The sequence below is a fragment of the Alexandromys fortis genome, unplaced genomic scaffold (assembly GCF_014885135.2).
Source record: "Alexandromys fortis isolate MF-2015 unplaced genomic scaffold, M_Fortis_MF-2015_v1.1 scaffold_235, whole genome shotgun sequence".
In the NCBI taxonomy this organism is placed as follows: Eukaryota; Metazoa; Chordata; class Mammalia; order Rodentia; family Cricetidae; genus Alexandromys; species Alexandromys fortis.
In genome coordinates, this window is record NW_026068114.1 from 284,792 (window position 1) to 302,448 (window position 17,657).

Consider the following 17,657-nt stretch of genomic DNA (forward strand, 5'->3'; position numbering starts at 1 on the left):
TTTTTTTTTTTTTTGACATCTCTGGCTGTCCTGGAACTTGCTCTGTAGACCAGGCTGGCCTCAAACTAACAGAGATCCACCTGCTTCTCTTTCCTGAGTGCTGAGATTAAAGTCATGTGCTACTACTACCTGACTCAAGAAATTGATACGAAACTCTTCTAATCTACTAATCTATACCAGGCCCTTTAGATTACATATTTAATAATTCCAGAGGATACTAACCTCGGCAGTCTTAATCATATATCTGGTTGAATGGTTTCATAGTGAAACATTTTGTTTTCTTAGACTCTCTGAGGATACTTTTCTTCCCTTGCTAGGCTAACTTTGAATTGTTACTGGCTGTGAACATTTTCTTTCTGTTGGATGGCCTTTTCCCCTAAATTTCCATTTGATATAGCTTTAATTCATTTGAAAACCACTTGGTTTTGTTGTCTGACAATTTTCTTTTGCCTATCTGTTACTGTTTTATTTAAGATATTCTCACAGAAACAGCGTCTTTGGCAGGTGTCCTGTAGGGCTGAGTTACTTTTCCTTATTGAGCTTTGTTCTCATTTTCCATTCTATATTTAGCTCTGGGAAGGAGCTCATTCCTGGGAAAAGAATCACCACCATTGCTGTTTCTCTTTAGTTTTTTAGGTGGTGCTGGCAGCCGGATAGACAATAGCACAGCAACACATTTTGCAGAGGTAAGTTTTCCTTTGACTGTAGAAATTGCTTAGGAAGTGGGTGGGGATTAAAGTAAGGACAGCCCACATGGAAGATAAACTGAACGTGTAAGAACACTGTGGTCAAGGGTACCCCGGAAAGATCTGTGTCCTCAGTAGCTAGGGATTGGGCATGTTTCTTCTGAGAAGAACATTGTAGCCTGTAAGCTGTCCTATTTCAAACCGGGTTCTGTTTTCTTTTCCTGCTGCTGTTTTGTGTATATGAATTAGAAGCTTGTGCTGTTTGCAAATCAGTGCTGCAGCCTCTGTAGCAATGGCAACCCTGAATGAATGCTATCCAAATTAATAAAGCAGTTTTCAACATTGTACAATACTAGACTTTAGCATTTACCTTTTGTTAACACAGTAGTATGGCCCTTTCAGATCCTAAGATGGGACCTTTGGTTAATTAACTACTATTTCTTTATATAATGTGGCATCCTTATGTTGAATCTCCCCCACCCCCCTTCTCTCTCTTTCTCTGCCTGAGGCAGGTTTCATATATGGTCCAGGCAGGCCTCATACTCATTTTGTAGCATTGAACCCATAATCCTTCTGCCTCAGCATCCCAGGAACTAGAATTATAGGTATATGGCAACATGCCTAGTCAAAAAAAAGAGACAATAAACAAAATTCTGAACTATTATTTGGAAATAGAATACTAGGGCATTAGTCTATGTCCTTGAATATAATTTATTTTTTAATTAGGAATACTTTGGTTATTTACATGTTTTTCATTGATCTCTTTTTCTTTGGGCTGTGTTTCTTTTACCTGTTTCTTATACCTGTTGTTTCTTTTGAGAAGAGGTTCATAAGGTTTCACTCTATTGCCTAGGCTTGTCTTGAACTCATGAGCTCAGCTGATCCTCCTGCCTTAGCCTTTGGAAAAGCTGGGATGATAGACATATGCCCTTATGCCTAATTCTTAAGCTGTTCTTAGTTATACAGTTGAATGGTGTTCATAGTCCATGCTTTTAGTCATTTAGAGACTTGATCCTTTGGGAAAACCTAGTTCATTGGATAGCAAATACTACTTTCTTCTGTTACTTGTGTATCTCTCTGTTGCTGGGCATGGAAAGATGGTATATAACCAAAACAAGTTTTAATGTTAAATTTTATATTCAGAATTATGGGATTAAAAAAGGTTTGTTTGTTTATTATGTATTCATGTATGCCTGCAGGTCAGAAGAGGGTACCAGATCTCAATACAGATGGTTGTGAACCATGTGGTTGCTGGGAATTGAATGTAGGACCTCTGGAAGGGCAGTCAGTGCTCTTAATCTCTGAGCCATCTCTCCAAGCCCTGATTTTCAATTTTTATTTATGTGTTCTTTTTGCTTCAGAATCATAGTCTTTTCTAATGTAACTGAAGTGCCAGGAGAACCAGCCAAATATTTTGATATCTGTGTGCAAATTGAAAATTTATTGGTAGTGTGTTTGAAGAGCAATAGTTAATAAGTCCACAAATCACTGAATTTTTCTCCTTTTGAAAATTATCTTAAGACCTGTATGTGACTTCCTCTCCTTTTGATGACATTATAGTCAAGAGTTGTGTTAAGTATGTTTCCTTTTGCTTATGGCCTATGTAATTCCTAACATCTAGTTCTGTGGTTTTCAGTGACTCTTAACTGCTTTAAGATGAGTTGATGTGCCAGTCGATGGTGGCGCATGCCTTTAATCCCAGCACTCGGGAGGCAGAGGCAGGCAGATCTTTGTGAGTTCTAGACCAGCCTGGTCTACAGAGCTAGTTCCAGGACAGGCTCCAAAGCCACAGAGAAACCCTGTCTTGAAAAACCAAAAAAAAAAAAAAAAAAAAAAAAAAAAAAGATGAGTTGATGTGACTATAACTCAGGACAGGTCATGTATTTGACTGCTCATTTTTATTTTCTTGTTGATAGATTGAGAAGCATTTAAAGTATATTCTGTGAGGCCAGCAGTCTTCTTGATTTCGGCATTTCCCAGGGTGTGCTATTCCTAGGAACATAGACCATCAGTTTCTGATGGTGCATATGCAGAAGAAACTTCACTTGATTTTCTTTGTTTGTCCTCTTTTAAGAAATGGAAATAGATCTGTCGGTTTTGAATGTATGATTCATGAGGAGGAGAGGCATTGAGTAAGAGGGAAAATAAATACATGCGGTCAGCATTCTAACTTTAGTATTGCTATATCTGCCACTATGGCGTGGGCCATCCTTCAGGTGTTAATTTTGCAGAAGTGATGGTTGCGAGTTCATCACTTAGTTATCTTAGTTATCAGTGACAGACAAGTTTGTAGCAAGGATGTAATTATGCCCAGTTTTCTCTTTGTAGAAGTCTCTTGTCACTATTTCTCAATATTTAATTTTATCTTTTTTTTTTTTTTTTTTCCCCTTTCTGAAGACAAGATCTCTCTATTTAGCTCTGGCTGTCCTGAAACTCACTATGTAGACCATGCTGGCTTCTAATTTCCAGATTTACCTGCCTTTGTCTTCTGGTTGCTGGAATTAATTTCCTCCCTTTAAAGTGATGTTTTGCATTTTATAACTGGAAAAATGTCTTTATAATATTATAGAAATTCCCAGTCTTTATAATATTATAGAAATTTGAAGGATTAGATGAGAATTGTTTTGGTAAGTAGCCCTTCTGCCAGAAGTAGGGGCAGGAAGCCAATGTCTGGTTTCCTTGCCTGCACAGCATTACACTGTAGCTGAAGAACAAATTTAAACACATGAGGTGGGTGAGAAGACAGAATACAGAGAGTATCCTGAGCCTCCTGTGGGGGAGTATGTATAAAGTACAGCCTAAGGATGGTCTTTTAGTCTCCAGGAATGATCGTGTACAGGTGACTAAGAGCAGACTCCAGAACCAAGTTACCTGACTCCAGATCTTGGGTGTGCAACCTACTAACTGTGTAACTCTAGCAAAAGTTCTCACAGTCTTTCTGCCTGTCTGTGAGATTGAGTAAATTAACACATGCTAGGTATGTAGACCCCAAAATCTGTCCTTCATAAGGGGCTGTAGATTAGAGCCATGAGTGTACTTCATGGAGAAGGGGTTTAGATTTAAAAAAAAAAGTAAGAAAAAGATCTTTCTCAAAATAGTATTCTTAAGCTTTATGTTTTTTTTTATGCCCATGTATCTGGAGATAAAACCTTTTAGAAGGAAGTTATCTAGAGCAGCACTTCCCTTCACTGTTCTAGTGGTTATTTTACCAAGGGTTTGTGCTTGATTTTATTGTGTTTTTCTTTAGTGTGTTGGTTAGACAATTAAATTATTTTTCATAATTAGCTGAATTTCTAAATGGATATATAGTTTTTATTTTTAAAAAATTTAATTTTGCTCCAAAACCACAGAGAAACCCTGTCTCGAAAAACCAAAAAAAAAATTTAATTTTGTTTCATGTGCATTGATGTTTATCTGCATGTATGCCTGTGTGTGGGTGTCAGACCCCTTGAAACTGGAGTTAGAGACAGTTGTGAGCTCCCGTGTGCTGGGAATTGATCCTGCATCCTCTGGAGGAGAAGCCAGTGCTTGTAACTGCTGACCCATCTCTCTAGCCCCCCTAAATAGATATATTAGAAAAATCTGAGTCCAAGAAAATTTCCCAAATATTTAGTATTTATTTTCCCTTCTGGGGAGGCTGGAGTGGGGAGGGCAGCTGGGTGAGAAGAAGACAGAGGAGGCTTACCAGTTAAATAGCGACAGAGCTTGAGTAATGTGTGAGGGCTAAGGAGGGTGAGTCTAAGATGTCACAGAAGTTTGGAGAATGAGAGAACATTGCTATTCTGAGGTTGCTGATGATAACCTGGTAAGTGAGCACACAGTTCCCTGAGGACTCGCTGATTACTTGAACGTCTCTGATTAATACCTGGTGACAGTGAGGTCACTTATCAGGACAGGTCACTTTTGTGCAAGAAAGCTTTTGGAACCAGGGGTGTAAGGCTTAGGATAAGGCCCTGCTTCAGTGTCCAAAACACGCACGCACACACACATACACACACACACACACACACACACTTATACAGTACACTCACATACACAGTCTCTCTCAGAGAGTGAGGAGGGAGGGGAAGGAAGAGCGTCTCAAAGACACACAGAGTGAATTGACTATGGCTGCTGCCTCAGATTGGCTAAAAGTAAGATAAAAGAGCTTTCAGGTATACAAGAGGATGGGTTGCTCTGAGAAGTTTATGTAAGTAAAATTTGTTCCGGTTGCTATATTCGCTGTCACGATGGTCAAAGACTCTAATCCTGTGGATCCAGAACCCCCAAATTAAATGCTTTCTTTTATAAGTTGCCTTGGTCATGGTGTAGTTACGATACAAAGTGGTACTAAGAAATGTCATATTGCTGTAATAGACATGACCATGCTATTTTTGGGGGAAATGTGGGCAACTTTGTCACTTTGTTCTAGGGAAGTGGTTTAAGGATGTAAGCCTGTAAGTGGAGTTTGAAGGACAGTAGTGCTGAGAGAAGTGTGGACTGTGGAGGCCCTGCTCAAGAAGTTTCAGAGGGGAGCAATATTAGCAACTGGTCTAGAGACCATTCTTTTGATATTTTGACAAAGACTGTGCCTGTATTTTGCCTTTATCTGAACAATTTGCCCGAGGCTAGGTTGAAGGGTTTTGTACAGATTTCATTGGTAGATTTTAAGGCGGACTAAAGAGCCACAACAAAGGAAAGTTTGTACTGACTGTGACTCAAGGAGGGGCCAGGTACCATCCCAAGCAGGCAGCAGAACTTGCCACATTGTGGTTCTGGTTTTAGAGTTTGGAGAGATACAGGAGTACAGGGGCTGTATAGTCTTCCTCCATGGTTAAGGAAAGCTGCGGAGGCCAGGCGTGTGGCAAGGGAGTCCCTGTCTGGAGGCCTGAACAGGCTGTTGTGTGAAACTGTGACAGTGAAGCCTGGGTTGTGTTGGCGATCCTAGGATGGTAGAGATGCCAGCACTGTGGGATAGACAAGAATTGCAAGCAGGGAGTGCAGTCATCTTAAGACAGAGAAGTATGTTGGGCAAAGCTGGGCAGGTAGAGCGGCATGGAGTTACAGGAGTGGGGTTTGCTCTGCTGGTTTTCGGTCTGCTGGTTTTTGGTCCAGTATTTCCTCACTATGTTCCCTTTTCTTCCCTTTTGGGATGATGATGTGTAGTTTGTGCCATTGTATATTGGAAGTGTGTAATTTGCTTTTGATTTTATAGGGGGTTATAATTAAGAGATTGCCTTGTGTCTCAAAAGAGAATTTGGACTTTTAAACAGTCTTGAAACTGAAAAACTATAGAGATTTTCTTCCCTCCCTCCCTCCCTCTCTCCCCCCTTCTCTTTCTTTCTTTCTTTCTTTCTTTCTTTCTTTCTTTCTTTCTTTCTTTCTTTCTTTCTTTCTTTCTTTCGCTTTTGTTTTGAGACAGGGTTTCTCTTTGTAGCTTTGGAGCCCGTCTTGGCACTTGCTTTGTAGACCAAGCTGGTCTTGAACTCACAGAGGTCTACCTGCCTCTGCCTCCCAGATTGCTGGGATTAAAGTTGTGCGCCACCACCACTCAGTGACTGTAGAGATTTTTGAAGATGGACTGAGTTCATTTTATATTATGTTTTGGCTACACACCTATGGGGGTCAGGGAGTGGAATGTAGTGGTTTGAAGAGAATGATACCCATAGGCTCATATATTTGAATGCTTGTTCCACAGTTGGTAGAATTGTTTGGGATGGACTCAGACGGGGTGGGCTTTGAGGTTTTTTTTTTTTTTTTAAAAAGCCATGTAGTTCCCAGTTAGTCTTTTTCTCTTTCTCTCTTGTGCTTGTGAATCATATGTGAGCACTCAGCTACTGCTCCAGCATCAGTCCTGCCTGTTGCTGTGCCCCTGCCATGATGATCAAGGACTTTAACCTTCTGGAACAATGAAACCCCAATTAAATGCTTTCTTTTATAAGTTGCTTTGGTTATGGTAGTTCATCATGGCAATAGAAAAATTACTAAGACAGATAATTTGAATGTGAAAGTATGCACTGTTTTGTGTGTGTGTGTGTGACCTTATGTAAATCAAACATATGTGCACAGACAGATAGACACACCTTGGTAAACTAGAAATCAGTAAGAACTGCCTTTCAGACAAAGTGCAAAAAACAGACAAACAGACAAACGAAAACTCTACTGTTAATACAGTTATCAGTGAAAGACTAAGTACTTCTCCTTTAGGATAGAGAAGACCTATCCTATATAATATAAGTTATTTAACATTATACTTATGTAGCTAGTGCAATAGAGTCACAAGCTAGTGGTACAGAGTGACATCTTCCCTGGAAAGAAAGAAGTAAAACTGTCTTGATTTGCAGTGAAATGTTCTGGCTTTATTTTGTTTTTGAGACTTGAGCTCAAGGCTATACTGGCTGTGAACTACATCATGTGCAGCTGAGGGCTGGCTCTGAACTCCTGATTTTTGTGCCTTTCTTTCATGTGCTAGAATTACAATTGTACACTACCACGTCCAGATTTGAAGTGTTCTTTTGTGTATGGAAGTACTACTACTAACAGTACTACTCCCTTTGGGGTTCATTTTCTTTCAAATGTGATGGAATTTACAAGAAAGCCATTAGTACCTGTGAGTGTGTTTAACAAGGTTGTAGGATAGATAGAAAAATAAGTTTGGGAGATTCTCACTGTCCCTTTTGGTGCGTGCGTTCTCTCTCTCCTGTTCGCTTTCTCTGTCTCTCTCCTCTTCTTCTCTTTCTTTACCCCCTCTAAGTAATAAATATCCAATTCTATTCTGTAAAAAAAAAGAAAAAAAGAAAAATAAGTTTGGGCTGGTTAGATGACTCAATAGTTAAAATGCTCCTCATGAAAACCTGATTACCTGAGTCCCTGGATCTCATGGAGGAAGGAGAGAACTAACTCCCAAAAGTTGTCTTCTGACAGCCATGTGCACACTCTGGGATACACACACTCACACGCACATGCGTGCTTCCCAATAAATAAACAATTTAAAAAAATTATTTAAATTTATTTTATGTGCATTGCTGTGAAGGTATCAGATCCCCTGAAACTCAAGTTACAGACAGTTGTGAGCTGCCATGTGGGTGCTGGAAATTGAACCTGGGTCCTCTGGAAGAGCAGTGGGTGCTCTTAACCACTGAGCCATTTCTCCAGCCCAATAAACAAAAAATTTAACTCAGTTTATTCTATATACTAGCAATGAACAATTGAGAATTGAAATTATAAAATATGTTATTTATTGCCATATGTAGTGGCATACACCTTTAATCTTAGCACTCAGGAGGCAGAAGCAGGTAGATCTCTGAATTCCAGGTCAGCTTACTATACATAGTTAGTTCCAGGACAGCCAGGACTACAGAGTGGGACCCAGTCTCAGGGGAAAAATACATTGTTTGTAGTAGTATCAAAGTATGTAATATTTAAGATCCCAAGTGGGAAAACTATAAAATATTACTTCTAGAAATTAAAGAACATTGAAATAAATGGAGAAAAATCTCATTTATGAATCAAGTGGCAGTAATTTTAAGATAGAATTTATAAATCCTGACATTGTGGCACATGCCTTTAGTTCAAGCACTTTAGAAGCAGAGGCAGGGGGGTATCTGTGAGTTTGAGGTCAGTTTGTTCTAACAGTCTCCTCAATTCATCTACTTTCATGTTCTTGTTTTTTTTTTTTTTCCTTTTAAGACAGGGTTTCTCTGTGTGTAGCCCTGGCTATCCTGAAACTCTGTAGACAAGGCTGGCCTCCCAATTCTAGGATTAAAGCCATGTGCTACCATTGCCCAACCCAAAATTTTTTGTTATATTAATTTATTTGTGTGGGTGTGTGCTGCAAGTGTGAGACCTTACACATGCTACTGTGCATGTGTGCAGGTCAGAGGACAACTTGTGAGAGTTGTTTTTTCTCTTTCCACCATTTGAGTCCTTGTCGAACTTAGATCATTAGGCTTGTAGGACAAGTACCTCCCCATTCTCTCCTTTAATCTTTAAACTGTTTCCACTGATAAACAAAAGCATGCGATATTTATTTGTCTTTTTGAGTCTGACTTAACATGATGGTGTCCACTACCACCCATTTGCCTGAAAATGACATTTCATTCTTCTTTATGGCTTTCTAAAATGACTTTGTATACATATATACATTGTTTTACGCTATTTTTTTGTGATGGAAATTTGGGGTGATTCTACATTGACATCACAATAAATATGAATGGATTATCATCTCTTTTTGTTGTTGTTTTTAATACTTTTATTCCATGAGACAGGTTCTGTCTATTTTTTTTTTTTCAAGACAGGGTTTCCCTGTGTCCTGGCTGTCCTGGAGCTCACTTTGTAGACCAGGCTAGCCTTGAACTTACTGAGATCAGCCTACCCCTGCCTCCCTAGTGCTGGGATTAAAGGCCTGCACTACCACCACTCAGCTGAGAAAAGTTCTATTATGTAGCCCTGGCTTTCTGAAATTCATTCTATAGACCAGGATGGCTTTGAACTCGCAAAGATCTGCCTGCCTTTGCTTCCTGAGTGCTGAGATTAAAGGCATGTGCCATCACCACCTAGTGATGTATGTACTTCTTAATGTGTACTTGAATTTAATTTACACATTTTATTGAGAAATTTTGCATTTGTGTTAATCAGGGAGATTGATCTATGGAGGTTTTTCTTTTTTCTTTTTCTTGTTTGGTAACAGTATAATACTAGCTTCATAGAACGAATTTGGTAATGTTCCCTTTCTACTTTATGGAATTTTTTCAAAATTGCATTTTTATTTCTTTTAAATTTTATTTTATGTATATGGATGTTTTGTCTGCATGTACACTTGCACATCAGAAGAGGGCATTGTATCCTACAGTTATAGATGGTTGTGAGCTGCCATGTGGGTGCTGAGAATTAAACTCAGGACCTCTGGAAGAACTGCTGAGCCATCTCTCCAGGCCTATTTTGTGGACTAGTTGAGGAGCATTGGTTTTAGTTCTTCAAAGATCTGGTATGACTGAGTGAATTTGTCCGGTCCTGGCCTTTTCATTGAAGACACTTTCTTACTATTTCAGTAGCATTATGTTATAGGAGTGATTAAGTATTTTTCCCTTTTTCTTTCTCTTCTTTTTCTTTTTTTTTTCTACAGAGACTTCTTATCCCAGACTGGACTGGAATTCTCTTTGTAGGCCAGATTGGCCTCAAACTTAATGGAAATCCCCCTCCCCTGCCGCTTTAGCCTCCCAAAGACTGAGATTACAGGCCTTGTCACACCTGAGTTTACATTGCCTCTTGGTTTAATTTTTATCCATAGATATCTAGAAATGTATTAATCTCATCTAGATTTTACAATTTATTGTGATATAAATTTTTAAATATTTCACAGTGAATCCCAAGGTTTCATTGGAATTTGCTGTACTATACCCATTTTGTCTCTAATATTATTTATTTGAGTATTCTTTCTTGCTGACTCTGGCAAAGGGTCTGTCAGTCTTACTTATCTCTCAGAGAACTCTGTTTCATTGATTCTTTTTATTGTTCTTAGTTTCTGTTTTGTTGTTTCCTACCCTGATCTTTGTTATGACTTCCTATGAACTGATTTTGAATTTATGCTTTTGTTTGTTTAGAGACAGGGTTTCTCTGTACACCCATGGCTGTCCTGGAACTCACTCTTTAGACCAGGCTGGCCTTGAACTCATAGAGATCTGCCTGCCTCTGCCTCCCAAGCACTAGGATTAAAGGTGTATACCACCATTTATTTTGTTCTTATTCTTTCTTTCTAGGACCTTGAGGTGTATCATCAAGTCATTTACTTGAATTATGTTTTTAATCTAAGCACTCATATGTTCCCTCCTAGAACTGCCTTCACAGTTTACCAAAGCTTCTAGTACATTGTGTTTTCATTTGTTTGTAGGAACTTTATACATTCCTACATCTTTTTTTTAGTGAGCCATTGATCAATCAAGAATGCTTGTTAATCTCATCTTTTTTATAAAATGTGTTGTTTCTCTTGCTATTGATTTCTACTTTTATTCAATTATGATCTGATAAAATATAAGAAATTATTTAATTTCTTTTGTATTTGTTAAGAATATTTTTATAGTCTAAAGCATGATCTGCTTTGGAGAAACTTCCATGGCTGCTGAGAATGTGTGTTTTGCTACTGTTGGATAGAATGTTCTGTAGAGATTTGATGAGTGCATTTGCTCTATGGTACAGTTTAACTCTGAAGTTCCTTTGTTGAATTTGTTTAGATGATATATCTGTTGATGGGAGTAGGTTATGAAGTTATTAGTGTTGTTTCTGGATCTACATGGTTTTTTATATCTAGTGGTGTTTTCAAACTGAGAGGAATTCACACACAATATAGTTCACTGGGGGCTGGAGAGATGGCTCAGAGGTTGAGAGCACTGGCTGCTCTTCCAGAGGTCCTGAGTTCAATTTCCAGCAACCACATGGTGGCTCACAACCATCTGTACTGAGATCTGGCGCCCTCCTCTGGCATACAGGCATACATGGAGGCAGAATGCTGTATACATAATAAATAAATCTTAAAAAAAAAAAAGAAAAAGAAATTACTCAGTTTTAGTATGTTCGCACCATCTTATAACCATTACCACTAACTCCGGAGCACTCACACATCACACTCTCACACACATGTTCTCTCTCTGTCTGTCGTCTGTCTTTCTTGTGTATGTGTTTTTCCTCTGGTACCGTCCACATTTCTTTTGAGATGGACTTCTATCAAATAGGCCAGGCTGGCTCTTTGGCCCCAGGGATCTGCCTATCTTTACTTCCCCAGTGCTAGCACAATTCCACACTTGGATTTTTTTTTTTTTTACTTTCTGGGGATTGAATTTAGGGCCTTGTGCTTGGAACTGATTGGAAGGAACAATTTCTCTAGTCCCCAGAACTTTTTCATCGTCTCTAATCTTCTAACCGTTTAATTTATACTTATTATTTCTGCACAGTTCCCCCATATTAATCAACCACCAATCCATTTTCTGTTTCTGTGTAGAACAGTAACCATAAATGAAATCATAATATATGACCTTTTCTGATGGACTCTTTTCTACTTAGCATGATGTTTTCAGGTTTCATCATGCTTTAACAGTGCATCGCTGCTTCCTCGTTGTTGTGGCTGCACAGTACATTGTTAGGCACTCACTTTTTTCCTTTTAGTGCTGAGAATCTCCCAGCTTCAAGCCAAGCCTATCTAGCTCCTTGTGACTATCTAGTATTGTGTGTCTATCAGCTGATGGCCACTGGGTGTTTACTCTGGGACTCTTAGGACTAGTGCTGCTATTAATGTATTTATACATGTTTCCTTGAACTATATAGTTACCTTAGTTTTAATAACTAATAGTGAGATTTTTGCTGTTTAACTCTGAGGAACAGACTTTTAACATTTTAAGTATGTGGATGTGATTGTAGTTGGCTCAGAGAAAGTTCTGCCAAATGGAAGATACCATCTATCCTGTTGGTTATTTTGTTTATATTTTAAGAGATTATTTATGTATTTTTGTGTGTCTCTGTGTGGGTGTGTGCATGTGTAGAGGCCAAGAGAGGACCTGTCATCCTGCCGCTCTCTGCCTCTTCCTTTGAGGCAGAGTTTTCTTGGCTAGGCCAGAAGCCATCAAGCCCTAGTGATCCTCCTGTCTCCTCCCTCACTGCTTGCTGGGATGTCTAGCTTGTTACATCCAGGCTCCAGTCCTCACTGTGGGGAAGTGTACTCAGCTGCCCCAGCTTTCTCTCGTTTATAATGACGCTGGAAGCTTTATCTTATTACTTCTATGGAGAGTAACTTATTTTGTTGTCTTTCAAGACCAAATTTGTCAAACTGTGACTCTTTTGAATGTTTTACTAAGACTCTGTAATTGTTCACTGTTAGAGTCTACTTATATAAGTTGTGTCCTGAAGACCCAGTTCTGTTAATGAGCTTTCTCCCCCATATGCTTGTGTAAGTCTGCTCTGAGACAGATGACCTGAAACTATTCTTATCCTTAGTGTTGCTTTGGAATAAAGTTCTGAGAGGTACTCTTTTATTCTTTTTTCTACAGTTTGGGCACACTGTCATCTGGGGAGGAAAGTAGGCTAGAAATACACTAGTACTATTAGTTTGACCAATTTGCATTTCCAATCAAGTAGCAAAGTTCCTCTGCTAATGTTGAAGGTGCTTTGAGTTTTCTACTTTATTAGTCGTGATAACAATTAACAGTAATGTAAAGAGTATAGTTAACCGAACTAGGAGATGGCTCTGTGGCTAAAGTACTCAGTGAGGACTAGAGTTGGGATCCTAAGAAACCAATGTAAAGGGAGAAGAAGAATCATTTTCTTTAGTGGTGTAGCTACTGGCAAGGTGCCCATGCAGATAAATCTGAAATAGCCTCACTTGTGAGCAACCATGCTGAAACTCAGTGGGTCACCAAAAACACATATACAAAAGAAAGCAGTAACAAAAACAAAAAACAAAGCAGAAGGGACATTAAAGTAGAAGGGACAGGTTGGGAAGAGTAAGAGGACAGCAGAAGTGAAAAAAGGACAAAAGAATTTAATGGGGAGCATCTTAGGTAGGGTTTCTATTGCTGTGAAAAGACACCATGACATGGCAACTTCTAAAGAAAACATTTAACTGGGGTGGGTAGCTTACAGTTTCAGAGGTTCTTCGTGGTGGGAAACGTGGCAGCATGCAGGTAGATATAGTGCTGGAGGAGTAGCTCAGAGTCCTGTATCTTGCAGGCAACAGGAAGTTGACAAACACTGGGCAGTATTCTGAGCATGAGAAACCTTAAAGCCCGCCCCCACAGTGACACACTTCCTTCAACAAGGCCATACCTACTCCAACAAAGCAACACCTCCTAATAGTGCCACTCTCTATGAGATGATAGGGGCCAGTTACACTCAAACTACCACAGGAAGTGTGTATATATGATAAAATACATTATCTACATGTACTACATGTTAGTATCTACATGTACTAACAAACATTTTAAAATAAAAGTTTTAAAAAGCCAGTGAATTGTAAACAAATATTTGGATAGCAGTTACTTCTGGAGGTTGTGAGAGGGATATGTAGAGAATTTCAGTAGCTTTAGAGCGGTAAGCTAATAGATGGTTTATGGACTTATGATGTATTTTAAACATTTAATTCATATGTTATTTTGCATATATTGAATATAGTATGATGATAATCTTAATTCATCAAATTTACATGACATACTGCTACTGATAAGAATGCTATGGCAGTATCCTGAAAATACAAGTCTGTCTCCTTTGAGATAGCCTTAACTAACATATTATAATTTCTGTATATATTATATGAATATAATATAATTCTGTATATATATGTGAACTTCTGAATTATATTAATTATCTGCGTGACTACAATTCCTAACAGTTTAAGGGGAGAATGGTTTATTCTGGTTCATGATTTCAGAGTGTCGTAGTTCATCGTAACAGGGAAGACATCGTAGGACAGCTCAGTTCGTGATAGTAGGAGCACGTTGCAGAGACTGTTCACTCCAAAATAGGAAGCAGAGAGACAGCTGGTTCCACAGCCACCCCATTGTCCCCCAAGAGGCTGTGTGGGATTTTTCAGCTTCTAACCATAGCAGTTTCTTTTTCCCTCCTGGGGCGGGGGTATTTTTGGGATCGGTATCTATATCTTCCTACTTGAAAATAAAATTCTTGTGAAGCAGAAGAGTCTTTTTCTGTAAAAACTTGTTCTGCACTGGAGAGATGGCTCAGTGGTTGGGAGCATCTGATGCTCTTGAAGAGGATTGGTGTTGGCATTCCTAGCACAACAGCCTGTAACCTTAGCTCCAGGGGATCCCACACTCTCTTCCAACCTCCTTGAACACTGCACTCATGCATGCAAAGACACACAAAGTTGAAAACAATCTTTTAAAATGTTATTTTACCTTTCCTTTTCCCCTTTGCTTAGTGATTCTCCTCCCAAACAACCTTTCTCCCACCCATGTTAATGATGAAAATGTGTACAACAGAGTGCCTTTATCACACACAGCCACACTTGGCACAGCGCTGACACAGCTCCTCTCTGATGTGAGTGCCAAGTCAAGAGAAGGATTTTATAGACACCTGTCTCTACTTCGTGGTGATGATGTGTTCTTTACAATTGGAGAAATGTATTTGCTTTGTTGAGAATGTAGACTTCACTTGTGACAAAACACCAAGGTATACTATTGATCTGAATTGTTAGTTATGCATGGAATGGATGTCTTTGCTTACCTTTAGCTCATATACTTCTGAAGGGGAGAATGACCAGAGGCAGGTTAAGAAAAGGACCTAGGAATTTGTTTGTTTCCTTACATATGAAGAAAATTCATTATTTCACATTTTAAGTTATTTATTTATTTGATTATTTATTTATTTATTTATAATCAAACAATGCTAGGGATTGAGCCAAGTATCTTCCTCATTCTAGGCAAGTGCTCTCTCACGTAGAATTAGGGAAATATATTTCACTGTTTTGGAGCTGTTGAAATTTCAGTGTTAAAAGTAACTTCTTTTCTTTTCCTAAAGTGTGTTTTCTTGTTTGTTTATTTTTTTAAACTGATTTTTACTAGCTCTGGGACCGTCTGGATCACACAATGATTTTACAAGATTTTAGACCATTTCTAACTAGCAGTCCACTGGACCAAGATAATAGAGCCAATGAGAGGGGTCACCAAACTCACACTGACTTTTGGGGACCAAGTCGGCCTCCAAGGTTGCCAATGACGAGAAGATACAGGTCTCGGGGAAGTACTCGTCCTGACAGGTCACCAGCTATTGAAGGGTGAGTTGTTGTTTTGAGTTCTTTAGAGATTGTTTCAATGAAGGACATACTAGCATAATCTAATCTTTATAAGGTCCTCAGACTTACTTTTGTGAACAAGACAGAAGTAGAGACAGGATGAAAATGAAACTAAATTGAATGTTATATTCAAGTATTGCCAGTTAAGGATTGGTGATAAAGTAGAGAGTGATAAATCTAATATACTCCATTTAGCATTTTTACTAATCTCGAAGATGAACACCGAGGGAATTTATCAATATTTTAGAAGAAGATGGGTTTGGTAGCTTATGCTTAAGCATTTGGGAGTCTGAGGAGGATCATGAGTTCAAGACCAACCTGGGTTAAATATTGTCTCAAAAAAGAATGCAGTGGCACATACTTTTATTCCTGTAACTTGAGGGCTGGCTTGTTGGGGTTTATATCCTACCCAGTTCCCACAGCCGGCAAGTCCCAAAGAAAATCACACAGGGGTCTCCATAAATTATAAACTGATTGGCCCAATAGCTCAGGCTTCGTATTAGTTCTTATTATAACTTACATTAACCCATTATTCTTATCTATGTTAGCCACAAGGCTTAGTACCTTTTTCAGCAGGGCAGGTCATATCTTGCTTCTTCAGTGGTCTGGGCAGGACTGTGGAGGAATGTGCTTTCTCCTTCCCAGAATACTCCTGTTCTCATTGCCCCACCTCTACTTCCTGTCTGGTTGCTGGCCAATCAGAGTTTATTTAAAATATAATTGACAGAATACAGAATTGTCCTGCACCATATTCCTAGCACAAAGGGAGGCAGAGGTAGACAGATTTCTATGACTTTTTGGCCAGTCTGGTCTACAGAGTGAGTTCAAGGTAGATAGGTAGGTAGGTAGGTAGATAGATGAATGGATGGATAGGTGGGTGGGTGGGTAGATGAATGGATAAAATGAAAAAGTAAAATGAAAAAGTTTGAAAGATACCAAGAGGCATAGCAAGTATATTACATAGTATTGGAGTCCGTCTTAGTTACTTTTCTATTGTTGTGATAAAATACTATGAGCAAAGCAACTTATAAAAGAAAGTATTTAATTGGGCTTATGGTTTCAGAGGGTTAGAGTTCATCATATCAAGACAGCACAGCAGCAATAGTAGCCATGTTGCCTGGAGTGGCTGAGCTTACATCTTGATCAAAGAAATGGTACAATGAGCTAAAATCCCAAAGCCTGCCTTCAGTGACAGGTCTCCTCTAACAAGGTCACACCTCCTATGCTGCCCAGACAGTTCCACCAATTGGGGGCTATTGTCATTCAAACCACTACAGAATGCAAAGATCAGAATTAAATAGATGAGAACAGTGGATTAATATGACATCCCTCTGTCATTCCCTGCTTAAAACCAGTTTTCATAGGCTCTTTACATCTACCCAGTAGCCCAGGCTGGCTTTGAACTCCAGTCCTCCTGCCTTAGGCTCCCATTTGCTGGGATTATAGGAGTGTGCCACCAAGCCTGCTTTATATTACATTTTTGTTAAAGGAAAGGGAATTTTTCTTCTACTACCTCATACTCTGTACTAAGAAAATTCCCTGTGTCACCACATGCTTTTTGCTCACAGATGTAAAGAAAGCTGGATGAGTATAGATTTAACTTTTTATTCTGTACTGAGAGGTGCCAAGGTGAATGGTGTTGAGGATGGATCTGTGATTAGCCAATCAGTGACACTAGAATAAATGATATGTTTGAGTGGGGTGTGGTGGCATATACTTGTTACCCCAGCTCTTGGGAGGTGAAGGCAGGAGAATCTGGACTTCAAGGCTAACCTAAACTATACAATGGCTTTGAGACCAGCCTAGACTACATGAGCCTTCAGCTAAACAACAAAACAAAACAAAAACAAAAGCAAACTAAGCAACAACAGAAAGCAAGTGTCAGGTGAATTGTACTGTACAGTCAGCATTTTTTCAATGCATAGCAATCGTGAGGTTTTTTATTTTATTTTACTCTCATTGTAGGTGTTCTCTCAAAATGGTTTGTACATTTTGGTCATTTAAATTATTTCTTAATTCTTTCCTTTGAATAATCACGATTGTATTTCTTTATTTTTATTTTATGTACATTGGTGTTTTACCTACATATATGTGTCTGTATGAGGGCATTGGATCCCCTGGAACAGGAGTTACAGCTGTGAGCTACCATGTGGTTGCTGGGAATTGAACCCAGGTCCTCAGGAAGAGCAGCCAGTACTCTT

The 17,657-nt window shown here is 39.0% G+C and overlaps 1 protein-coding gene across 1 annotated transcript in view; it reads left to right on the plus strand.

The window, feature by feature from the left end:
* Rnf115 (ring finger protein 115) overlaps positions 1-17,657 on the plus strand; it is a 79,050-nt gene that overhangs the window by 52,290 nt on the left and 9,103 nt on the right. Inside the window, exons 3-4 of the mRNA XM_050124758.1 lie at positions 629-686; positions 15,227-15,438. Of these exons, the coding sequence (XP_049980715.1) occupies positions 629-686; positions 15,227-15,438 (270 nt within the window). The remainder of the gene's footprint in view (positions 1-628; positions 687-15,226; positions 15,439-17,657) is intronic.